Below are 25,598 nucleotides of genomic sequence, written 5' to 3'. Positions count from 1 at the left end.
TTAAATCATAATGAATAAGAGGGCAGACCTGGATCAGCACGCTTCGTAAATACGGGACCTGGACTCCTTTCAACAGATTTGGAATACTACAGGACAATACTATTGACACCACAGGAAACTGGGCATGGCACTCCAGTCTGCATGGAAATGGGAATGTCCTCCTCATTCTCCCTCCAGCCAGCCCTGCATATTTCTCTGAGCTTAACAGGATCTTAGTGGGTTTTTACCATACTGTATGGTCTGTTAAAGGGGATACTGTCTACTGCCGACAGTATTCATTATGTGTATTCAGTATTATCAGTATTCTATATGTTAGTCGCTGACAGTGATTATCATATAGGTTGGGATCTGGTAGTGGTCTACAATAATCCAGACAGTCTTTCCTCTCGGAGGCTGACTGTGTGAATTCCACACAGCAAATCTGTCAAGGGAAGATGAATGTGTATCGTCTGACTCCCTGCTCTCACTCACTCACTCACTCACTCACTCACTCACTCACTCACTCACTCACTCACTCACTCACTCACTCACTCACTCACTCAGATTAGCTGAAACCCCGAGGAGTTGTACTTCTTAATCTACATATTTAGAACAATGACTCTGGTTAAGCCTATGAGACCATCTCAGTCTGACTGCTTTTGAACTGAGAGAATCATGTTCCTGCTTCAGTCCTGGACTGCCTTTACTAAGGCATTACAAAAGACAGAGAAAATGTATGTGGCTCAGTCTTTCTGCTGTTCCCATTCATTTGACTTTAAACCTCGCTGTAAAATGGGAGGGAATAGCGTAATCGCAAAAACCTAATTCCCTAAGAATGAGTTATTATTACTGGGCAAGCGATGTGTACCCTCCCAGCCAGATTATGGGAACTCTTTGTACTATGGCCCAGTACGGTGACTGACTAAACCCTCTTTGTGTGTTTGCATTGTGTCCACATTGCAGACATGGATTTTTATGTATCTTCCAATTTAAAAAAAGTATTTGAGTGTGTGCATCCCTTTGTGCAGTATGCCCTGTCCCCTCACAGATGCCTGTGACATGCGCGCACACACACACACACACACACACACTGGAAAGACTCTTCTGCCCTGCTGCAGTACCAGTCTGGCCCTGGTACTGGCAGCTGAGAAGCTAGGGGGGTTGGACGGGGGCAGAGAGTGGTGCCAGAGCATGAGGCGCCTGCAGCCTGTGTGAGCACTAAGGGATGAGCTGTGCTTAAATTAAACTCTTCCTTCCTGACAGTTTGACTATTAGTGACACAAGAGTGTGCGTGTGTGTGTGTGTGCACGTGGATGCACATGCATGCACAACATCTGTGTGTGCATTGTGGAGCACAGCTGTGGCTGTGTAGAATGAGGACAGCATGGGCTTGTTTAAAAGGCGACAGGGCAGATGTTGTAAAGCTTCCAACAGTGCAGCATCTCTCCTGAAGGAAGGAGGGAGAGGACATCGCTACTGCTACATCTGCATCTAATCTGCATGGGCTGCACACTGTGGTCAGAACTGAGAAAGGGGTGGGATGATTCAAATATACACCACACAGAGTGGTTGGCAATGAGTCAAGGGGCATGTCTATGCAAAACAGAGCCCTAAAGTCTGTAGCAAGGGGTCTGGTTATGCAGATTTGATATCAATTGATTGGATGAGGGTAGGAAAAATGGGTGTGTTTATGTAATGAGGTGTATTCTGCGAGAGGTGATGTGACCGCAGGATGGAGGATCTTTTCAAGGCCTGTTTACTGTCTCCTCCTCCTCTGATCTGTCTGTTCTTATTGGGGGCTTTTATTTGCATGTCGTTGTGGTCCTAAAGGAGAAAATGGCAGCAAACTCTGAAACAAACAGCGACTACGAGGTATGTGTTGTTGTGTTTGTCTGTTGCACTCTGCATAAATATGTGTGAGAGTGAGTGAGTGAGTTAATGGTGTGTAGTGTTTACTTCTTCATTCTCTGATAGAGTATTGTACTGAAACGATTTGTCTTGTCAGCATTGCCAGCTTCTCCCCTGAGTATATACTTCACCACTATATCACTATACTATATCACTATACCACTATATCACACAGTCTGAAACACAACACTACAAGTTGCATTCAGTCAGTTTGGTATAAATATCAGTCTGTGTGTGTTCTCTGTGTGAACATAATTCTGCATTTAGGCTTGATCTTTTTTTTCTCAACTCAGCTTTATACTGTGAAGTGTTTGGTTTGATATGCATGGCTTCCTATTACTGTAAGCACATGTTGGTTGTTGTTACCATGTGTTATTGTTGGGTGCTTGTTGCCTGTTGTGAGATGGGAACTATCAGTTTTCCATGGGGATGTCAATGTTGATTAGATGTAGTAACAGCTGAATGCACTGTGAGTGTATTGGATTTGGAGAGTTAGCCTACCTGCTGCAGCAGTACAGATGTTATTAACTGGGGCACTGGGGCTCTCTGCCTGTCTGATAGTGTCAGTTGAATGGCATTTTGCTCAAGTCTTAGAGCACCAGTCTACTGTAGATGTACTATAGTCAATATGGGTTTTTCCAGGGTTGGGGAGTAACTGATTACATGTAATCGGATTTACATTTTTTTTAACATTACCAGCAGAAATATTGTAATCAGATTAGATACTTTTGCAAACTAGCTGATTGCTTCTTGGATTATTTTAAATTCAGAAAGGTTGTTTGAAAAAAATACGTTGACACCTTTCTGTTTTCTCAACATTCAATTCTGCATTTAAAAAGGTTTTAAGTCTCAGAGATCACTATGATGACACAACAAATGTGTCTGATGAATCGGTTTTGTCTTCTAATCCCTTTTAAAGGGAAAGTAATCCAAATGTAAATCATCAGATTACGTTACTGAGTTTGGGTAATCCGAAAGTTATGTTACTGATTACAATACTTTATACACTCCATGGCGCCCTCTGTATGTATGACAACTAAGATGAGCACCTGACTTCCCTTTGGCTGTTCTGGCAGATCTGTGTGTGTGTATGTATTGGCATCTCTCCTCTCCTCCCCCCATCTATCTCTCTGCCTTCCTGCTTCTCTCGCTCTCTCCATCTCTCCATTCTGTCTCGTTAATAGCCCAGTCTCACTCAGACACACAGAGCCCTGCTGTGCTGATCTAAACAACCACAGCATTCACATAGAGCAGAGAAAAGCACACATGCTCACTGCATCACCACCTGCACCTGGGTAAGCCACAAGGGTGAACCTCACTAGTGTTCTACACAAACATTAAACCAAACACTCCACAATGTGCATTATACATTACATTATAAAGGGAATTCGCTCATAAATGAGAGGCTATTACCCCAATGTTCCAAAATGAGTGTTTATAGGTGAATCCCACAGAACAAGAACTCATTATATTTAGATGTTGTTTGGATGTTCTGAGTCTACTGTATGTTTGAATGTGTCACAACAGACTCGCAGGACTTGGGTGGTCAATGGGGCATCTCCCATCTAGTCTGCAGAACATCCCAGTAAAATACAGTTTGGATTTCACAGGGGCATTGAAGCCTCTCGTTTCACTTAAGACACTGGAAAATAAAGCACGACCTCCAGAAGGAGGGGAAATGAACATGTTCTGAAGTAAATGCCCAGTCTATGACTATACTCCCACTTAATAAGGTTGTTTTCACAACCGGACATTGAATGATAACACCATAATTACCATACTGTAGTTTTAGTAGATAGAAATAACTAGGCTGACATTTGAATTTCCTGCAGTAGAAATGTGTTTTCATCACACCAGGTCAATAACAACATGCTGTACAGTTTTTTTTATGTCTCTCTGGGGCTTGTGACAGCAATTCCCATGTCTGCACACACGCAGGTTGCCGTTTTTCGTTATGAATCTTGTTCTAGAGGCTGTTCTGCAGAGTGGTCAATAGCTGGCACAGCCACAAAGTCATGAAATCTGATCTTAACCGTAACCACACACCCTAATGCCTAACCCTAACCTTTAAGACCAAAAAGCACATTTGTTTCTATACATTTTTACGATATAGCCACTTTTGACTTTGCAGCTGGCCTATCTAAAGGGACATTTCTCGGTTCTGTTTCCAGGAAAAGACTTGCGACAATAAATGTTAACCTGCCACACACACACACACACACACACACACACACACACACACACACACACACACACACACACACACACACACACACACACACACACACACACACACACACACACACACACACACACACACACACACACACACACACACACACCATGTCCTATGTAAAGCACTTAGCTGCCTGGTCCCCTGAGTGCTACATTACATGCTACTCCTCCTCATCTCTCAACACAGTGGCAGGTCAACACAGTGGCAGGTCAACACAGTGGCAGGTCAACACAGTGGCAGGTAAACCCTCTACCTCGCTCCATCAGTAACAAAGCAGGGTATTGTTGCCAACCACAACTACTGTTATGTTCAATTTGGTTTCATGTCCTTTTATTGTTTCTCTGAGACTGTATTATATAGTCTAACCAACCATCCACCTTTTAGTCCGTCAGTCAGGGGAAAAAGCTTGTTCCCACAACCCATCATTTCTTCCCCTATTTTGGACTTAGTTGGTGGTATGTTGACAATGGGCCCTTTGAGGGCAGGCAGACAGTGAGTTGATTGAAGTACCCTCCTAAAGGTGAACATTAGCTTCTTCAATAAGCATGTGAAGGAACCCCATAACATGCCATTCAAAAGAGCTTCTAACTCATTAAAGAGTATTAAGTACCTTCCACAAACTCATTAAATAGTATTAAGTACCTTCCACAAACTCATTAAAGAGTATTAAGTACCTTCCACAAACTCATTAAATAGTATTAAGTACCTTCCACAAAAGTGGGTGCAGAGTAAAATGCATCATGTGCACCGCTACGGACCAGAGTGGAATTGTTATATGCTGGCTTCATTATGGCATGTTGTTACTCGTAATGACCTGAACTATACAGATAGACAAGTTTGAGATCACCAATTGTTGTCACGTGTAGTTATTGTGACAGGACATTGCCTGGCTGAGAAGTCTGATTCTGTACTGTAGAGATTTTTACCCATGACATTTTCTTTAGAGCAGAGAAATCTTTTGTTATGTTGGACTGACTGCTCTGTAAAATCTGTGGAATGAAACTTTTAAGATAAGATCACAAGATCACAGCCCTTCATACAAATCATAAACAGCTGACATACTACACGTTTCTGACTGCAGCTGTTGAGTTTTCCACAACATCTGTGGAAGTATTTTGAAGTTAAGTGCCTAGTTATTGCTCAAGGGGCTGGCCACCGCAGCAGTATGCCACCTTAGACTTGAACCAGAAACTTTCTGGTTTCATCTGGTTGGTATGCACTGACTGCACTATATACAGTGCATTCGGAAAGTATTCAGACCCCTTGACTTTTTCCACATTTTGTTACGTTATAGCGTTATTCTAAAATGGATTAAATACAATAAAATCCTCAGCAATCTACACACAATACCCCATAATGACAAAGCCAAAACAGGTTTTAAGAAATTTTAGCCAATAATTAAATAATTGAATACCTTATTTATAAGTATTCAGACCCTTTGCTATGAGACTCTAAGTTTAGCTCCGGTGCATTCTGTTTCCATTGATCATCCTTGAGATGTTTCTACAACTTGATTGGAGTCCACCTGTGATACATTCAATTGATTGGATATGATTTGGAAAGGCACACACCTGTCTATAAGGTCCCACAGTTGACAGTGCATGTCAGAGCAAAAACCAAGCCACGAGGTCAAAGGAATTGTTCATAGAGCCCGAGACCGGATTGTGTCGAGGCACAGATCTGGGGAAGAGTACCAAAACATTTCTGCAGCATTGAAGGTTCCCAAGAACACTGTGACCTCAATCATTCTTAGATGGAAGAAGTTTGGAACCACCAAGACTCTTCCTAGAGCTGGCCGCCCAGCCTAACTGCGCAATCGGGGGAGAAGGGCCTTGGTCAGGGAGGGTTCCTCTGTGGAGATGGGAGAACAACCATCTCTGCAGCACTCTACCAATCAGGCCTTTATGGTAGAGTGGCTAGACGGAAGCCACTCCTCAGTAAAAGGCACATAACAGCCTGCTTGGAGTTTGCCAAAAGACACCTGAAGACTCTGTCCATGAGAAACAAGATTCTCTGGTCTGATGAAACCAATATTGAACTCTTTGTCCTGAATGCCAAGTGTCACGTCTGGAGGAAACAATGCACCATCCCTATGGTGAAGCATGGTGGTGGCAGCATCATGCTGTGGGGAGGTTTTTCATTGGCAGGGTCCTGGGAGACTAGTCGGGATCGAGGCAAAGATGAACGGAGCGAAGTCAGAGAGATCCTTGATGAAAACCTGCTCCAGAGCGCTCAGGACTTTAGAATGGGGCGACGGTTCACCTTCCAACAGGACAACGACAACAATGAGTGGCTTCGGGACAATGTCATTGAGTGGCCCAGCCAGAGCCCTGACTTGAACCGATCAACCATCTCTGGAGAGACCTGAAAATCGCTGTGTCCCAACGCTCCCCATCCAACATGACAGAGCTTGAGAGGATCTGCAGAGAACAATGGGAGAAACTCCCCAAATACAAGTGTCCCAAGCTTGTAGCGTCATACCCAAGAAGACTTGAGACTGTAATCACTGCCAAAGGTGCTTCAACAAAGTACTGAGTAAATGGTCTGAATACCTATGTAAATGTGATATTTCTGTTTTTAGCCAAACCTATTTTTTCTTTGTCATTATGGGGTATTGTGTGTAGATTGAGGTAAAAAAAACAACAACAATCTAATACATTTTAGAATAAGGCTGTAACCTAAACATTTTGAAAAAGTCAAGGGGTCTGAATACTTTCCGAAGGCACTGTACGACTAGATAGTTTGAGTTGCATGCCTCAGGTGAATAAGGGCATTGATAATGCTGTCTGCATTGCAGTGACAGGTAATCAGACCTCCTCAGAACAGCATATGAGACCACCAGGCTAATCTTACTGGAGGTATCATTGTATTAGTGTGTGATTTCTGTGTTGGTCTGGCTCAGCTCCACCATAGGTTGGGTGTTTTATAGCTAGTCGACAGTGTTTTTGCCTAAGCTTATTGGTGCATCAGCCTCTGGAACTATGTTGAGTTCAGATGTTCAGCTGTAGCCCTGTTGGCTGACTGGGTTGTTTCAGGTGTACGGCAAGAGAGCGTTCAGATATCTATAGCCTAATTTGTTTCTGACTGTATGCTTTAGATTTCTCCTCTCCTTTTCTCAGGAATAGTGTGACTAAATCAAAAGGAATGCAATGGAATAAGAAGTTAAATCAAGATGTAAACTGTAGAGTTATGTGACTTAATTTACCAAGACAAATTTTGGTCAACGTGACTATCATTTTCATTATGACAGCCTCTTTGTCTATTCTTGTTAGTTGTGATGAATTCAGTTTGACTGATTCTCTCTGACTGTATGTAGTCTGCTCTCCCTTCCTTTCTTTCTTAAGGATTTGAGATTGTCTTATTATGTTGAACCCATGATAAGCACATCAAAGTGATCTAATGGAAAGTCCCATGATAAATAAATGTCCAACGTATTTTCCCAACAAATCACTGTACGTACATGAGAGAAATGGATGGAATAATTCTAAACACAGTTGCGTAATAGGCCTAGTGTTATGTTAGGGAGGTTGCAGCAGTTCAATGCATAACTCTGTAAAATCATTAGTGTATGTGTGTCTCCCATGAAGGCAAGTGAATAAGTACACACTTGGGACAGGGTAGAGAATCGGGAGAAGGGAGATGAAGGCTCAGAAGGAAAGCATGCGTGGGTGACGAAACACTTGGAACTGTATTTGCGACTGATGCTACCCTACCTCTAGATTGAGCTGTTCATTAACAGAGAGCAGGATAAATGATCCTGTTCGCCCTCTCTCCTCCCTCCATCCTCATATCCTGCAGCAATGCAAGAGGGTGAAAGGGGGGCAGTAATCCCAAGGTTAACCCACTCCAGAGTACTCTGTGCCAGGCATGCCAAGTACCCATGATGGACGTGCTGCCCAGGCTGACTGACTGGGTGATGTCACCAGTCCAACTCTGCTGCCTGATCGTCACTACCACTATTGTTTTGCTGTCTGTGTTAAGGCTCTTATATTCAGTATAATCTGAGATTTATCTCTCTCTTTATCTCTCTCCTCTTACTATTGGTTTCTATCTGTTTTCTCTCTCTCCCTCCCTTGACATGCCACCTCTTTTCTTCTCACTTTATGTCAAACTGTTGAATAAAGACCTCGAGACAGTGTTCTTTTGGAAGCGAGGCAGCCAGCCATGCAGGCGGGTAAAGAGAGGAGAGTTCCATCCATCTACAGGGAAATTCCTTGATCATCATCCCTTAAATCCTTTCAGCTGTGGCTGTGGTCTCCTAAGACTTTAATGCTAAAGATAATCACACAATCCAGTGCCTGACAGCCCAACTGATACACCTGGGATTTTCAGGCAGTGTAACTAGAGATGAGTGGCCTCAAAAGTTAGGAAGTTGGTGTTATTGGGATGGTGTGGTTTGGACAGCCTGATCCTGTGAACCGTGATGGGTGCGTGGGCCGTGGATGGATTTCATGTCTATGTGGCTGATAGGACTAGGAGCCCCAGGGCGGTGGGACAGCCAGGCAGCTCGATGGGGCTGAAGGACACAGTGTCCTGGTTCAGAGGGGGTATATAGGCAGGGGGTGCTGGGCACTCCGGACCATTTCCCGGTGAGGGCATGAAGAGTTGGTTGAGAGGAGGCAAGAGAGCAAGGCTGTTACATCTCATACAGGGTAACACAGGTGAGGTACTGCAGGAGAACAGGTGAGTTATTGTTCTGAAGATGATTTTAAAAAATTGAGTCTGGTGAGTTTTTTTTAGTTAAGGACATCATAAAAATGTAGTCTAGTTGGAGTACACCCAGGATTAGTTCATTTCTTATAAAGTAAACTTTTTAAAAGTTTGGATTGTCTTTTAATTGTTTAAAGATTGATTACAAAGACTGCATTATCTTTAGATATATGTCATCAATCAGACTTGTCCTTCAGGTTTTTAAATGGTAGAGCAGAGAAGTGTTCAGAATCTGACAATTATCCTCTCTGTGTGGCAAGTAAAAGATTTAGAAATGTTTGATCTGAAAACCATTCCACACACATCTCTGCTCCAGAGTTGATAGTGTTGGTTGTTATTGACCTGGGACGCTGTTAACTGGGTCACACGGTGGGTCGTCCATGTTGGGCAATAGATTGGACATTGATCCATGTGGTTTGGTCAGAGAAAAGCAGACCAGAGGAAAACAGGTCAATTGTCCTCTAATCTGTGAGACTATTAATTTCCTTTCCTCTCTGTCCTCTCTGCTCCTAATCCCAATCCCTGTGTAATTAAAACCTTGTTGGGATGACATGAAAAACCTTGTTGGGATGACTTTGAAAACCTTGTTGGGATGACTTGGAAATCCTTGTTGGGATGACTTGGAAATCCTTGTTGGGTGACTTGGAAAACCTTGTCTTGAAAACCCTGCATGGCCTTGCTGTGAACTTTGAGTGTTAGTATGCATGTGTATTTCAGTTTTTATTTTCAGTAAAGACATTTCCACTCTACCTGATGCAACTGCAGCCGGATCAGTTCATTTCATCTGCTTCAGTAACAGTGCTTTGTTAGACCCCCTGAATGGGAAGAAATCAGAATCAGTTAAACTAAGTGCAGCTGGACAAATAAACAACATTAGGCTGAGAGTACTGCTGGAGTGGAATGACCAGACAGAATAGATCCCTGCCCATACCAACATTATTTCTGGACATTGCTGAAACAATTCTTTCCACACACCACTCTGAATACAACTCAATCACCCTGTGGGCTACTCCAGCGGACAGCCATGTTGCTTACTCTGGCATCCAACAGCCATGTCATTTTCTACAGCTGGATCCAGACGTCTGTGTCTCACTACACACTCGTTGTTCATTTAATTCAAGTTTATTTAATCATTTAATTTATTTATTATTATTATTATTTTTCTTTAAACCCTTTTGTACTGGTCTGTTCTACACAAAACACCATCACGCAACGCTATCCTGTTGTCACGCCAACCTACCCTTCCACTTCCTCCATCCCCATTCCCCATGCCTCGTTCTGTTTGGTCCTTCCAATCCTTACTTCCCTGTTGCCCCTGCTCCTTGCCCCGCCCCTCTCCACTCCAAATACATGTTCCCTCCTGGTTGGAGATGGCAGAGTGCACTGTAGCCCCAGTAGCAATGGAGGACAGTGACCGTGAGGCTCACTCATCATCAGATGACCAGGACTCCGCCCCGCCATCCCCTGGCCACACCAGGGACCACCACCATCAGACCGAACAGGTACCAGTGATCAGACCAGAAATGGGTCAAAGAAATATGCCAAGTACTTTCCAAATATTTGAGCTGCTGTGCTTGATTTAGTTGGACTGGCACAATGAATGGAACAAATGGAATAGTCCAAAAAGTTCCAAATTCTAAGCTAAATCAAGTGCACCTCCAAATACTTTGAGGTATTTTACATATTTGTATAGGTCTCTCAGTGACGTCCCCAGAAATCCCCACCGCCCCCCCCCTCCTAAGCCCTATCCACTCTTAAGTGTCATACACAACACAGTGATGTTGTTGTGGCAGGATGTTTCATACCGCTGCGCTCTTATGTTGCCCCTGTTAGCCTAGTGGTTAGAGTGTTGGACTAGTAAATGAAAGGTTGCGAGATCAAATCTACGAGCTGACAATGTAAAAATCTGCCGTTCTGCTCCTGAACAAGGCAGTTAACCCACTTTTCCTAGGCCGTCATTGAAAATAAGAATTTGTTCTTAACTGACTTGCCTAGTTAAATAAAGTTAAAAAAAATATGGAATCAGCCCACTGTCGGCATGCAGGGACAATCTCCTGTTATTATCCTTAGAACTATGTGGAAGGACAATCTAAGATTCATACATACCAAGGACTGGCAAGCACGTACATGAACATTTTTAAGTTAATTTTCCCCATGCTTTAGAACCCCTTTGTAGTTCACTAGTTTACTTCCTAGTTTACTAGTTCCTGTTTGAACCAGATATTTGTGAAAAAAGGTTCAGAGTGCTTTACTATTGATCCAAAGAAAGGAGGCCCAATGGGCTGTGTGTCTGTTCACAGAGCTAAAAGCTGGAAGAACAGCAATGTATCATCATGACTCTATGTCCGCTTTCAAAACGTAATATCACTATTGAGCAGAGATATGGTACCATAACTCCAGTTTACACTCATTACTATTGTTCCTTTAGAACTAAAACAGCCTCCTAGCCCTTTCAAAACCACTATATTATTTATAGTGGAGCAGGCTGGTGATTCTTAACACAGGCTGGCGCATGGCAGAGAGAGCTGTGGTAACATGAGTACCCGTCTCTAGTCTGGGAACTACAGGGAGAGCTGTGGTAACATGAGCACCCGTCTCTAGTCTGGGAACTACAGGGAGAGCTGTGGTAACATGAGTACCCGTCTCTAGTCTGGGAACTACAGGGAGAGCTGTGGTAACATGAGCACCCGTCTCTAGTCTGGGAACTACAGGGAGAGCTGTGGTAACATGAGCACCAGTCTCTAGTCTGGGAACTACAGGGAGAGCTGTGGTAACATGAGCACCAATCTCTAGTCTGGGAACTACAGGGAGAGCTGTGGTAACATGAGCACCCGTCTCTAGTCTAGGAACTACAGGGAGAGCTGTGGTAACATGAGCACCCGTCTCTAGTCTGGGAACTACAGGGAGAGCTGTGGTAACATGAGCACCCGTCTCTAGTCTGGGAACTACAGGGAGAGCTGTGGTAACATGAGCACCAGTCTAGTCTGGGAACTACAGGGAGAGCTGTGGTAACATGAGCACCAGTCTAGGCTGGGAACTACAGGGAGAGCTGTGGTAACATGAGCACCCATCTCTAGTCTGGCAACTACAGGGAGAGCTGTGGTAACATGAGCACCCGTCTCTAGTCTGGGAACTACAGGGAGAGCTGTGGTAACATGAGCACCCGTCTCTAGTCTGGCAACTACAGGGAGAGCTGTGGTAACATGAGCACCAGTCTCTATTCTGGGAACTACAGGGAGAGCTGTGGTAACATGAGCACCAGTCTAGTCTGGGAACTACAGGGAGAGCTGTGGTAACATGAGCACCAGTCTAGTCTGAAAACTACAGGGAGAGCTGTGGTAACATGAGCACCCGTCTCTAGTCTGGGAACTACAGGGAGAGCTGTGGTAACATGAGCACCCGTCTCTAGTCTGGGAACTACAGGGAGAGCTGTGGTAACATGAGCACCAGTCTAGTCTGGGAACTACAGGGAGAGCTGTGGTAACATGAGCACCCGTCTCTAGTCTGGGAACTACAGGGAGAGCTGTGGTAACATGAGCACCAGTCTAGTCTGGGAACTACAGGGAGAGCTGTGGTAACATGAGCACCCGTCTCTAGTCTGGGAACTACAGGGAGAGAATTCCCTTTACAAGTTCAGCTACACACAGGGGCTCTGCCTTTGTTGGTCTGATGAATTGTAGGTATTGTCATCAGGTAAGGTAGATGGTTTACTCTTGTGGTTTGGGAAAAAGCAGAGAAGGGAAGAAAAATGTAATTATGATTGACAGGTTTAGGTAGATTTGAAAATGAGCGTGCTGTTACTAATCACCACCTTGGGGCCACAAATTGATCAGTCATTGTGTAAATGACATTTGAGGTGACATGTTTAACATGTTTAACATCAGGTTTCCTTTGTATACCAGTATGTCGAGAGAGACACCCATTAGATGATGTCAAGGTTAAGTCCTTGTTGATGTAATAAAGTGTGTGTTCGTGAATGTTTGAAGTTGTATCACACTGAATTACAGCAGTTCATTTGAGTAGTCATCTAGTAATCAAGAGGGTTCATTAATCGCTTAGAGGTTAATTTGCTTTAGCTCTACTCTATCAATGGAAACCATATTTGGTTGTGGAGAGCGAAGTGCACACAAATGCCACCCAGATGTGGCGTCACGACATGTTTCTGTGCAGTCTAGCAGTGCCTCCTGTCCTTCTGCTGTGGTGGAACTTCTGATGTAACCCATTAAATGGTTCCCTCCACTCTTTATCATCCACGTGGCTACAATACCGTACCTTCTATTGAATTGTGTTGTCCCAGCTTGTGTCCCAAATGGCACCCTATTCATTATATAGTGCACTACTTTTTACCAGGGTCCATAGGGAATAGGGTGCCACCAAGTCTGAATCTGCTGAGCAGGGAGAATCTTTTCAGCCAGCTGCCACGACACTGCACTTTAAACAAGATATATCCTCCCATTTCCTACAAGTTCATGAAGGTCAATTATGTAGTTCTGTCCTTGAGCTGTGCTCGTCTATTAATGTTCTGTGTTATGTCCTGTTTCCTGTTTAGTGTGGACTCCAGGAAGAGTAGCTGCTGCTTCAGCAATAGCTAATGGGGATCATATTAAAATAATAATACTACAATTATGATACGAGTTATCTACTCTAGTGGAGGACCATGTGCTTGTTATCAGTTTGATGGACATCACAGATCTCTTCTTCCCCGGCATTTGACATCGGCATTCCTCCCATCAGCACAAATATTTACCCTCTTAGGTTGTTAATCTTGTAGCTTCTCTGGTGGTCTCTAGTGAATCAGTCAATCAATATCTTCTTTCCTCACTGTCTCTTAGTGTAAATCTTCTCTAACCCCTAGACAACTAGGCCTATCTTGCACTTATAATAATGATTTCTTAGGTTGTTTCTCGTACCTTCTCTCCATCAAAACATTCAGTGATTCTAACCACTTTGTACTTTCTTCTTTTCTGTTGATCCTTATGTTGCCCCTGTTACCTTCCTCCTTGTTTTCCTTCCGATCTATATTATCCTCCTTCCTGCGTCAACCTTTACCCCCCTCTGTCCACTCTTCTCTGCATCACCTCTCCCACCCACCTGGAAAACACCCACCCGCACCGTTCCCTGGCCCCCCTCCCCCTTAGCACTCAAGCCATTCCAAGGACGACTCTGAAGACTCTGAGTTGGAGAACATTATGCAACAAGACCCCCACCACAACGGGGGCCATCCACACCCCCACCTGCCTCTTCCCAGCTATGAGCACAGCCCCGACCATGAGCACCCCCACCCGGTGGACAGGGAGGCGGAGGGTGGCGACAGCCCCCCGAACACCCCCGGGACACCCACCTCTGGGACCCCACCGTTTTTGCGCCCCCCCACGGCAGGTGGCAGGGCCCAGTCAGACAACCAGTGCGTAGGGAGGCTGCAGCTGGGTGGAGGTGGGATGGTGGATCACTATGATATGCAGTCTCCCCTCAGTCCCACCAGGCCCAAGAGCCCCTGGGGCCGCTTTGATCCCTACGACTTTCCAGAGGTAAACTTCAGGCCAGGGGGCCGTGTAGAGACCAGAGGCAACACTATGGGCAACATGGGTTGGGTTATCAGCTCTCCAGTCCAAATAGTATGTGCTTTAGCCTCAGAGGAGCACTAGCATCAGGTTCAGGCCATTTCCAGGGACGTTTACTTGGGAACTTTGATTGTGTCTGACCGATGACTCAGTTTGTGGCTTTCGCATTGAAAATTGATGTTGGTCAAAGACAGTAGTGTGTTCTGTTGTGTTGACAATGGCTTCATTCAATACCCTACATCTGGTAAAATGGCTTTAAGTTTGAAAGACATGTATTTATGTGTGGTTAGTGTTACCTTTTTATTTGGAAAGATTACTGTAACTCGCAATGTGCCGCCACCAGAATTGAGCAGATTGTTTAAAATGGCGCCTCTTTGTGTTTCTCCTGCTTTCTTAGGACCAAGACAAGGAATATGTGGGATTTGCCACACTGCCAAACCAGGTGCACCGTAAGTCTGTCAAGAAGGGCTTTGACTTCACCCTGATGGTAGCAGGGGAGTCTGGTCTGGGCAAGTCCACCCTGGTCAACAGCCTCTTCCTCACAGACCTCTACAAGGACAGGAAGCTACTCAACGCTGAGGGTGAGGCGGCCATTTTGGTGTCTCATCTTCTGAATAAATGAATGCATGATTTTAAATGGCCAGCTGCTGAGGAAATGTGTGTTTTAACCCCAGAGCGGATCACTCAGACAGTGGAGATCACTAAACACACAGTGGACATTGAGGAGAAGGGGGTCAAGCTGAAGCTCACCATCGTAGACACCCCTGGCTTTGGAGACGCTGTCAATAACACTGAATGGTATATGTCAAACATCCTTCCTCCATAGGACTCTTCTTTGATGTCAGTTTGAGGTACAGTTGCAGTATAGCTCGGTATATAGTAGGAGAATGACTGATGTCTGTGTCTCCCCCACCGCCCTAGCGTGAAGTCAGTGGGTTAGGGATGGTATGGTTAGTGGTTGTAGGGTGGCTGTCTCTGCAGTATTGCCTCAGTGCTGGTGTGTCTCTGTGTCTCCCCCACCGCCCTAGCGTGAAGTCAGTGGGTTAGGGATGGTATGGTTAGTGGTTGTAGGGTGGCTGTCTCTGCAGTATTGCCTCAGTGCTGGTGTGTCTCTGTGTCTCCCCCACCGCCCTAGCTGGAAGTCAGTGGCGGACTACATCGACCAGCAGTTTGAGCAGTACTTCAGGGACGAGAGTGGACTGAACAGGAAGAACATCCAGGATAACAGAGTCCACTGCTGCCTCTACTTCATCTCTCCCTTTGGACACGGGTACATCAGCTACGACATGTCGTCTCTGTCTCAATACTCTTTAAATGGAGTCCTTTCTTCTGTTGAGATAAACATATTGGCTGTGTCTCAATACTCTTAGATTAGTTTCCTTTCCCCTTCTACCTTCCTTCCATCACTACCACTGATAGGGTGTCCACTATGCACCATGTTGGTTTGCACCATGTCCCATGCATTCTAAATGCATTGGGTTTCCCTGGAATCTAGAAGCACCTTGCTCTGCTGCCTCCAGGGAAATGTACATCTCGTGCAGTGCTAAACATTCAACGTTCTATCCATTTTGAGGTGCAGATGCTACAATACTAAACTTTCTCTCCAATCGTTGGGGTAAATGCTGATGCGGTACTTTTGTCTGAGTTTACGGTCTGTTTCACACCCGTGTGTAAGTTGCACCATCAGTAGCATTGAAGCTCTGCTGCAAACCTGTAATAAGGAGATAGCTCCCTCTGCTGACCACTATTGGATACTACTACTATCTTTGAAAATATGGGTTAATGAGGATTACCTTCATTTGGATTACCGTAATTATCCCTTTAGCTCTTAACCATATCCAAGTTTTATCAGTGTTTCCACATGTACAGTGTGTTTTGGTTGTTTTCTCAGTGTTGAGTTGTTGTCCCTAATTGTATGTTGCTCTGGTCATTTAGTCTGCTAAATCACAAAAACAATATGTCATATCTTGTTGTCTTGTATCTGTCTCAGTCTGAGGCCTCTGGATGTGGAGTTTATGAAGGCCCTTCATGAGAAGGTCAACATTGTGCCCATCCTGGCCAAGGCAGACACACTCACACCCATTGAGGTCAAGAAAAAGAAATTCAAGGCAAGCCCTCTCTAACTCGCTTTTCTATCTGTGTCTGCTTGTCTGAATACCGTGGGTGTGTACAAATAAAAAATGGACAGGGTTCATTGGTTTCTAAAATCATTTTCATTTCTAGGTGACTGTTTTGATGGATTTGCTTTCGCTCCATCCTCAATCACAGGATTCCAAACAGTAGTTTATTTTTCTCCTCTTCTCTCTGTCCCTCCCTCCATATTCTTCTCTCTGTCCCTACCTCCATCTTCTTCTCTGTCCCTCCCTCCATCTTCTTCTCTCTGTCTCTCCCTCCATATTCTTCTCTCTCTCCTTCCCTCCATCTTCTTCTCTCTGTCCCTCCCTCCATCTTCTTCTCTCTGTCCCTCCCTCCATCTTCTTGTCTCTGTCCTTCCCTCCATATTCTTCTCTCTGTTCTTCCCTCCATATTCTTCTCTCTGTCCCTCCCTCCTTCTTCTCTCTGTCACTCCCTCCATGTTCATCTTTCTGTCCCTGCTTCCATCTGCTTCTCTCTGTCCTTCTGTCCCTCCCTGGTTCCATCTTCTTCTCTCTGTCCCTCCCTCCCTCCCTGGTTCCATCTTCTTCTCTCTGTCCCTCCCTCCCTCCCTGGTTCCATCTTCTTCTCTCTGTCCCTCCCTCCCTCCCTGGTTCCATCTGCTTCTCTCTGTCCCTCCCTCCCTCGTTCCATCTGCTTCTCTCTCCTTCTGTCCCTCCCTGCTTCCATCTGCTTCTCTCTGTCCCTCCCTCCCTCGTTCCATCTGCTTCTCTCTGTCCCTCCCTCCCTCGTTCCATCTGCTTCTCTCTGTCCCTCCCTCCCTCGTTCCATCTGCTTCTCTCTGTCCCTCCATCCCTCGTTCCATCTGCTTCTCTCTGTCCTTCTGTCCCTCCCTCCAACTTCCTGTAGATCCGAGAGGAGATCCAGCAGTATGGGATTAAGATCTACCAGTTCCCAGACTGTGACTCTGATGAGGATGAGGACTTCAAACAGCAGGATCAGGAGCTCAAGGTGAACCACATTTATCCAAACCTCACATCACTAGTTGAGGAAGTATGACAACATAAAGGACACTGGTCATCATAAGCAACCTGTCTGCAATACAGAAATGCTGGGATAGGAAACCTAGATTAGAGATAATGTCCATACCCGTGTTGTTATTGAGCACACAGCCTTGAATAGTTATCTGTTTATGAATTAGATTGATGTGTGTGTGCACTGGCGCACTAGAGGGCAGGGTGTGGCTGTGCATCCAGACCAGGCCTGAATGGCGTTTTGGTAGATAAATGGTGTCTCAGTCACTCCCCCTCATAGAACCGTGTCTGTGACCTCATGTGCCCTGACAGTGTGCTCTGTTCATTTCTAAGTAGACTCCAACATCATTGTTAAGTTTGCCGATGACACAACAGTAGTAGGCCTGATCACTGACAACGACGAGACCGCCTATAGGGAGGAGGTCAGAGACCTGGCAATGTGTTGTCAGCACAACAACCTCTCCCTCAACGTGATCAAGACAATGGAGATGATTGTGGACTACAAGAGGAGGACAGAGAACGTCCCCATTCTCATCAACGGGTCTGTAGTGGAGCAGGTTGAGTGCTTCAAGTTCCTTGGTGTCCACATCCCCAACAAACTATCATGGTCCAACATACCAAGACAGTTGTGAAGAGGGCACGACAAAACCTTTTCCCCCTCAGGAGACTGAAAAGATTTGGCATGTTTCCCCAGATCCTCAAAAGGTTCTACAGCTGCACTATCGAGAGCATCCTGACTGGTTGCATCACTGCCTGGTATGGCAACTGCTCGGCCTCCGACCGCAAGTCACTACAGAGGGTATTGCGTACGGCCCAGTACATCACCAGGGCCAAGCTTCCTGCAATCCAGGACCTCTATACCAGTTGGTGTCAGAGGAAGGCCTAAAAATTGTCAAAGACTCCAGCCACCCTACTCATAGACTGTTCTCTCTGCTAGCTGTACCGGAGCGCCAAGTCTGGGTCCAAGAGGCTTCTAAACAGCTTCTACCCCCAAACCATAAGACTCCTGAACATCTAATGAAATGGCTACCCAGACTATTTGCATTGTCCACCCCACCACACGTTTACACTGCTGCTACATTCTGCTTGTGATCTACATGTACCTATTACCTCGACTAACCGGTGCCCCCACACATTGACTCTGTACCGGTACCCCCTGTATATAGCCTCCACATTGACTCTGTACCGGTACCCCCTGCATATAACCTCCACATTGACTCTGTAACCGGTACCCCCTGTATATAACCTCCACATTGACTCTGTAACCGGTACCCCCTGTATATAACCTCCACATTGACTCTGTACCGGTACCCCCTGTATATAACCTCCACATTGACTCTGTAACCGGTACCCCCTGTATATAGCCTCCACATTGACTCTGTAACCGGTACCCCCTGTATATAACCTCCACATTGACTCTGTACCGGTACCCCCTGTATATAGCCTCCACATTGACTCTGTAACCGGTACCCCCTGTATATAACCTCCACATTGACTCTGTAACCGGTACCCCCTGTATATAGCCTCCACATTGACTCTGTAACCGGTACCCCCTGTATATAACCTCCACATTGACTCTGTAACCGGTACCCCCTGTATATAACCTCCACATTGACTCTGTAACCGGTACCCCCTGTATATAACCTCCACATTGACTCTGTAACCGGTACCCCCTGTATATAACCTCCACATTGACTCTGTAACCGGTACCCCCTGTATATAACCTCCACATTGACTCTGTACCGGTACCCCCTGTATATAACCTCCACATTGACTCTGTAACCGGTACCCCCTGTATATAACCTCCACATTGACTCTGTAACCGGTACCCCCTGTATATAACCTCCACATTGACTCTGTAACCGGTACCCCCTGTATATAACCTCCACATTGACTCTGTAACCGGTACCCCCTGTATATAACCTCCACATTGACTCTGTAACCGGTACCCCCTGTATATAACCTCCACATTGACTCTGTAACCGGTACCCCCTGTATATAACCTCCACATTGACTCTGTAACCGGTACCCCCTGTATATAACCTCCACATTGACTCTGTAACCGGTACCCCCTGTATATAACCTCCACATTGACTCTGTAACCGGTACCCCCTGTATATAACCTCCACATTGACTCTGTAACCGGTACCCCCTGTATATAACCTCCACATTGACTCTGTAACCGGTACCCCCTGTATATAACCTCCACATTGACTCTGTAACCGGTACCCCCTGTATATAACCTCCACATTGACTCTGTAACCGGTACCCCCTGTATATAACCTCCACATTGACTCTGTAACCGGTACCCCCTGTATATAACCTCCACATTGACTCTGTAACCGGTACCCCCTGTATATAACCTCCACATTGACTCTGTAACCGGTACCCCCTGTATATAACCTTGCTCTTTAATTTTTTGTTACTTTTATTAACATTTTTTGGTATTTTTCTTAAAACTGCATTGTTAGTTAAGGGCTTGTAAGTAAGCATTTCACTGTAAGGTCTACACCTGTTGTATTCGTTGCATGTGACAAATAACATTTGATTTGAGAGAGAGATGGAGAAATGGGTAGATCTGCATTGCAGCATTTTCCCCTCTCTGCATTACCTCATCGTAATCACAGATATATTCACCTCTCTTGCTCTCTCTCCCTCCCCCGGTCTCCCTCCTCCAGGACAGTATACCATTTGCGGTGATCGGCAGCAACACGGTGGTGGAGGCCAAAGGGAAGAGGGTCCGGGGTCGTCTCTACCCCTGGGGCATCGTGGAAGGTAACCCTGTTACACCACTGTTATGTAGCTCTTGTGTGTGGGGGTCTTAATATGTTAGGGTTGTACTGGGATGTGGACATGAAGCTGGGGTTAGGGTTGAACTGGGATGTGGACATGAAGCTGGGGTTAGGGTTGTACTGGGATGTGGACATGAAGCTAGGGTTAGGGTTGAACTGGGATGTGGACATGAAGTTGGGGTTAGGGTTGAACTGGGATGTGGACATGAAGCTAGGGTTAGGGTTGAACTGGGATGTGGACATGAAGCTGGGGTTAGGGTTGAACTGGGATGTGGACATGAAGCTGGGGTTAGGGTTGAACTGGGATGTGGACATGAAGCTGGGGTTAGGGTTGTACTGGGATGTGGACATGAAGCTAGGGTTAGGGTTGTACTGGGATGTGGACATGAAGCTAGGGTTAGGGTTGAACTGGGATGTGGACATGAAGCTGGGGTTAGGGTTGTACTGGGATGTGGACATGAAGCTAGGGTTAGGGTTGTACTGGGATGTGGACATGAAGCTAGGGTTAGGGTTGTACTGGGATGTGGACATGAAGCTGGGGTTAGGGTTGTACTGGCATGTGGACATGAAGCTGGGGTTAGGGTTGTACTGGGATGTGGACATGAAGCTGGGGTTAGGGTTGTACTGGGATGTGGACATGAAGCTGGGGTTAGGGTTGTACTGGGATGTGGACATGAAGCTAGGGTTAGGGTTGTACTGGGATGTGGACATGAAGCTAGGGTTAGGGTTGAACTGGGATGTGGACATGAAGCTGGGGTTAGGGTTGTACTGGGATGTGGACATGAAGCTAGGGTTAGGGTTGAACTGGGATGTGGACATGAAGCTGCGGTTAGGCTTGTACTGGGATGTGGACATGAAGCTAGGGTTAGGGTTGTACTGGGATGTGGACATGAAGCTGGGGTTGTACTGGGATGTGGACATGAAGCTAGGGTTAGGGTTGTACTGGGATGTGGACATGAAGCTAGGGTTAGGGTTGAACTGGGATGTGGACATGAAGCTGGGGTTAGGGTTGTACTGGGATGTGGACATGAAGCTGGGGTTAGGGTTGTACTGGGATGTGGACATGAAGCTGGGGTTAGGGTTGTACTGGGATGTGGACATGAAGCTAGGGTTGTACTGGGATGTGGACATGAAGCTAGGGTTAGTGTTGTACTGGGATGTGGACATGAAGCTGGGGTTAGGGTTGTACTGGGATGTGGACATGAAGCTGGGGTTAGGGTTGTACTGGGATGTGGACATGAAGCTGGGGTTGTACTGGGATGTGGACATGAAGCTAGGGTTAGGGTTGTACTGGGATGTGGACATGAAGCTGGGGTTAGGGTTGTACTGGGATGTGGACATGAAGCTAGGGTTAGGGTCGTACTGGGATGTGGACATGAAGCTAGGTTTAGGGTTGTACTGGGATGTGGACATGAAACTAGGGTTGTACTGGGATGTGGACATGAAGCTAGGGTTAGGGTTGTACTGGGATGTGGACATGAAGCTAGGGTTAGGGTTATAGTTGAAGTTAGGGTTGAACTGGGATGTAGGCATCAACCTAGGGTTGTGGCTAGGGTTGGGGTTTAGGGGTGAACCTGGATGTGGACATGATGCTAGGGTTAGGGTTGTGGTTGAGGTTCGGGTTGGGGTTGAATCCAGGATGTGGCCATGAAAGGTTTAGGAAAAAACACTGTCCTAACATAACACACACACTGTTACTTTTGACAGTGGAGAACTCGGCACACTGTGACTTTGTGAAGCTGAGGAACATGTTGGTGAGGACACACATGCAGGACCTGAAGGATGTGACACGGGAGACCCACTATGAGAACTACAGGGCTCACTGCATCCAGAGCATGACCCGCATGGTGGTGAAAGAACGCAATCGCAAGTATGGACACACACAGACCAGTATCTCACTCACTGTAGCTCGTGTTGTTTATAGCTTGGATCAGGTATCTTAATACTGCATGTATTGTTACTCATATACAAACATAATGTAGCTCAACTACAATTCACACTAACATACAGTACCAGTCAAAAGTTTGGACACCTACTCATTCCAGGGTTTTCTTTATTTTTTACTATTTTCTACATTGTAGAATAATAGTGAAGACATCAAAACTATGGAATCATGTAGTAACCAAAAAAGTGTTACATTTTTTGGGGGAGATTCTTCAAAGTAGCCACCCTTTGCCTTGATGACAGCTTTGCACACTCTCGGCATTCTCTCAACCAGCTTCATGAGGTAGTCACCTGGGATGCATTTCAATTAACAGGTGTGCCTTGTTAAAAGTTACTTTGTAGAATTTCTTTCCTCTTTAAAAGTCAATCAGTTGTGTTGTGACAAGGTAGGGGTGGTATACAGAAGATAGCCCTATTTGGTAAAAGACCAAGTCTATATTATGGCAAGAACAGCTCAAATAAGCATAGAGAAATGACATGAATGATTTAAGACCTGACCTGAAGGTCAGTCAGTGCGGATAATTTCAAGAACTTTGAAAGTTTCCTCAAGAGCAGTCTCAAAAAGCATCAGCATCAAGCGCTGTGATGAAACTGACTTTCATGAGGACCGCCACAAGAAAGGAAGCCTCTTACCTCTGTTGCAGAGGATAAGTTTGTTAGAGTTACCAGCCTCAGAAATTACAGCCCAAATAAATGCTTCACAGAGTTCAAGTAACAGACCCATCGCAATATCAACTTTTCATGGTCAAATTGCTTCAAATAAACCATTACTAAAGGACACCAATAAGAGGGAGAGACTCGCTTAGGCCAAGAAATACACCAGCAAAGGACATTAGACCGGTGGAAATCTGTCCTTTGGTCTGATGAGTACAAATTGGAGATTTTTGGTTCCAACTGCCGTGTCTTTGTGAGACGCAGAGTAAGTGAACGGATGATCTCTGTATGTGTGGTTCCCACCGTGAAGCATGGAGGAGGAGGTGTGGGGGTGCTTTGCTGGTGACACGGTCTGTGATTTATTTAGAATTCAAGGCACACTTAACCAGCATGGCTACCACAGCATTCTGCAGCAATACGCCATCCCATCTGGTTTGTGCTTGGTGTTTTTAAACAGAACAATAACTCAACACAACTTCAGTCTGTGTAAGGGCTATTTGACCAAGAAGGAGAGTGATGTAGTGCTGCATCAGATGACCTGGCCTCCACAATCACCCAACCTCAACCCAATTGAGATGGTTTGGAATGAGTTAAACGTGGAGTGAAGGAAAAGCAGCCAACAAGTGCTCAGCATTTGTGGGATCTCCTTTAAGACTGTTGGAAAAGCATTCCCGGTGAAGCTGGTTGAGAGAATGCCAAGAATGTGCAAAGCTGTCATCAAGGTAAAGGGTGGCTACTTTGAAGAATCTGAAATATATTTAGATTTGTTTAGCGCTTTTTTGGTTACTACATGATTCCATGTGTTATTCCAGTTTTGTTGTCTTCACTATTATTCTATAATATATAGAAAAACACTTGAATGAGTAGGTGTTCTAACTTTTGACTGGTACTGTATAGTCACAAACTCTAACAAAATATACACCCACATACTGTCAACCATATTGTCTTTCTCCACTCTACTCCCGTAGTAAACTGACCAGGGAGAGTGGCACAGACTTCCCCATCCCTGTGATACCAAGTACCACAGACACCGAGACGGAGAAGCTGATCCGAGAGAAAGATGAAGAGGTACAACGACGACACTCAGAGCATGAACCAGAGCAAGAGCACAGTCACGATGAGCACTCAGACCGACCCCTAGAACCCCACTCTGAGCCAGGCCTAGACCCAGGGCCTGAACCTGAGGCCTCTTGAGTCCTCGAGGCTGTCAATCATATTTTATATACATTCCATTAATACATGCAGGTGCCCCTGAGGACCCCAGTCAGGTGTGGTAATTCTGGTCTGAGGAAGGGTGAGGGGTGACAGTTGGCCCCTACAGCAGCACCCCTAAAACAGCACCCAGCCATGAGGTGCACATGACCTGTAAGAGATGATTAGATCTGGGTACAAATAATGTTTTATATTCAAATAATATTTGAACCCAGGTCTGGCAGTAGAATATAATATGCCAGGTCACGCTGTCTGGGTAGAGTAGTGTTGTAAATGGAAAGAAGCTCTCGTGTGGTTCTCTTCTCCCTGTTTGAGTCTGTCCCTGTCCAAAAGCACCATTGTGCCAATTTCATATAGTTGTTTATATTATTTATATACAGTACCAGTCAAAAGTTCGGACACAGTCTCAATCAAGGGTTTTTATTTGGACTATTTTCTACATTGTAGAATAATAGTGAAGACATCAACACTATGGAATAACCCATATGGAGAGCTGCATCAGATGACCTGTCCTCCACAATCACCTGACCTTAACCCAATTGAGACGGTTTGGGATGAGTTGGACTGCAAAGTGAAGGAAAAGCAGCGAACAAGTGCTTAGCATATGTGGGAACTCCTTCAAGACTGTTGGAAAAGCATTCCAGGTGAAGCTGGTTGAGAAAATGACAAGAATGTGCAAAGCTGTCAGCAAGGCAAAGGCTGGCTGCTTTGAAGAATCTCAAATATTACATATATTTTGATTTGTTTAATACTTTTTGGTTACTACATGATTCCATATGTTTTATTTCATAGTTTTGATGTCTTCACTATTATTCTACAATGTAGAAAATAGTCCAAATAAAGAAAAACCCTTGAATGAGTAGGTGTGTCCAAACTTTTGACAGGTACTGTATATATTTTCTGATTAAAAGCTGATAACTTTAAAGAACCTTAACAATACTTTAACAAAAATACCCTCACCTGAGGTTTGAATCTGATGCATGAAGCCTACCCTGATGCATGAAGCCTACCCTGATGCATGAAGCCTACCCTGAAACCCACTTGTGCAGCTTGAGTTTTGGTGCAGATCTTCCATTGATATCAATACATAATTTACTCAAAAATAAAGTTAAGCTTGTGCATCTCAAGCTAGGTTCCCCCCTGAATGACATGAGCCATTAAAAACATAATACATTATTTTCTGCTATTTACTCATTTTTGGTATGTAACCCTTCCCATTATTAAAACGTTGGAAACACAAAACTGTCACCTTAATTTCATCCTATTTTGATATGTTTGTGGGATTGGGGGGATGTAATGAAGGGCAAATAATAGCATTTCTGCAAGTGCCATATCTTTCACACTTATACTTCATATCACAGTATTGAATTAACAGGCTCTGTGTGTAGCAATTATAGAAATGAATGTGTATACCTGACTGAACACACACAGTCACCAGCCTCAGTCACATGGTCTCCAGACAGAGTAGAATGGG

At 45.1% G+C, this 25,598-nt stretch overlaps 1 protein-coding gene across 5 annotated transcripts in view; it reads left to right on the top strand.

Annotated features, from left to right (window-relative positions):
• The window catches only part of LOC109904836 (septin-4), a 67,199-nt gene that overhangs the window by 38,581 nt on the left and 3,020 nt on the right, over positions 1 to 25,598 (top strand). Inside the window, exons 1-11 of one of the 5 annotated variants that reach the window (XM_031790785.1) lie at positions 8,720 to 8,806; positions 10,211 to 10,335; positions 13,972 to 14,361; positions 14,792 to 14,975; positions 15,069 to 15,192; positions 15,530 to 15,664; positions 16,385 to 16,502; positions 17,398 to 17,499; positions 20,201 to 20,297; positions 22,022 to 22,184; positions 23,881 to 23,980. In XM_031790785.1, the coding sequence (XP_031646645.1) occupies positions 10,234 to 10,335; positions 13,972 to 14,361; positions 14,792 to 14,975; positions 15,069 to 15,192; positions 15,530 to 15,664; positions 16,385 to 16,502; positions 17,398 to 17,499; positions 20,201 to 20,297; positions 22,022 to 22,184; positions 23,881 to 23,980 (1,515 nt within the window). In that variant the 5' untranslated portion in view covers positions 8,720 to 8,806; positions 10,211 to 10,233. Of the gene's footprint in view, positions 1 to 1,711; positions 1,852 to 8,679; positions 10,336 to 13,971; positions 14,362 to 14,791; positions 14,976 to 15,068; positions 15,193 to 15,529; positions 15,665 to 16,384; positions 16,503 to 17,397; positions 17,500 to 20,200; positions 20,298 to 22,021; positions 22,185 to 23,880; positions 23,981 to 25,598 lie in introns of those variants that run through there. The other 4 variants (XM_031790786.1, XM_031790784.1, XM_031790788.1 and 1 more) reach the window with 4 other exon arrangements.

Source organism: Oncorhynchus kisutch, linkage group LG15, assembly GCF_002021735.2.
Source record: "Oncorhynchus kisutch isolate 150728-3 linkage group LG15, Okis_V2, whole genome shotgun sequence".
In the NCBI taxonomy this organism is placed as follows: Eukaryota; Metazoa; Chordata; class Actinopteri; order Salmoniformes; family Salmonidae; genus Oncorhynchus; species Oncorhynchus kisutch.
The sequence above is the reverse complement of the archived record's forward strand: the minus strand, read 5'-3'. Positions and strand labels throughout refer to the sequence as shown.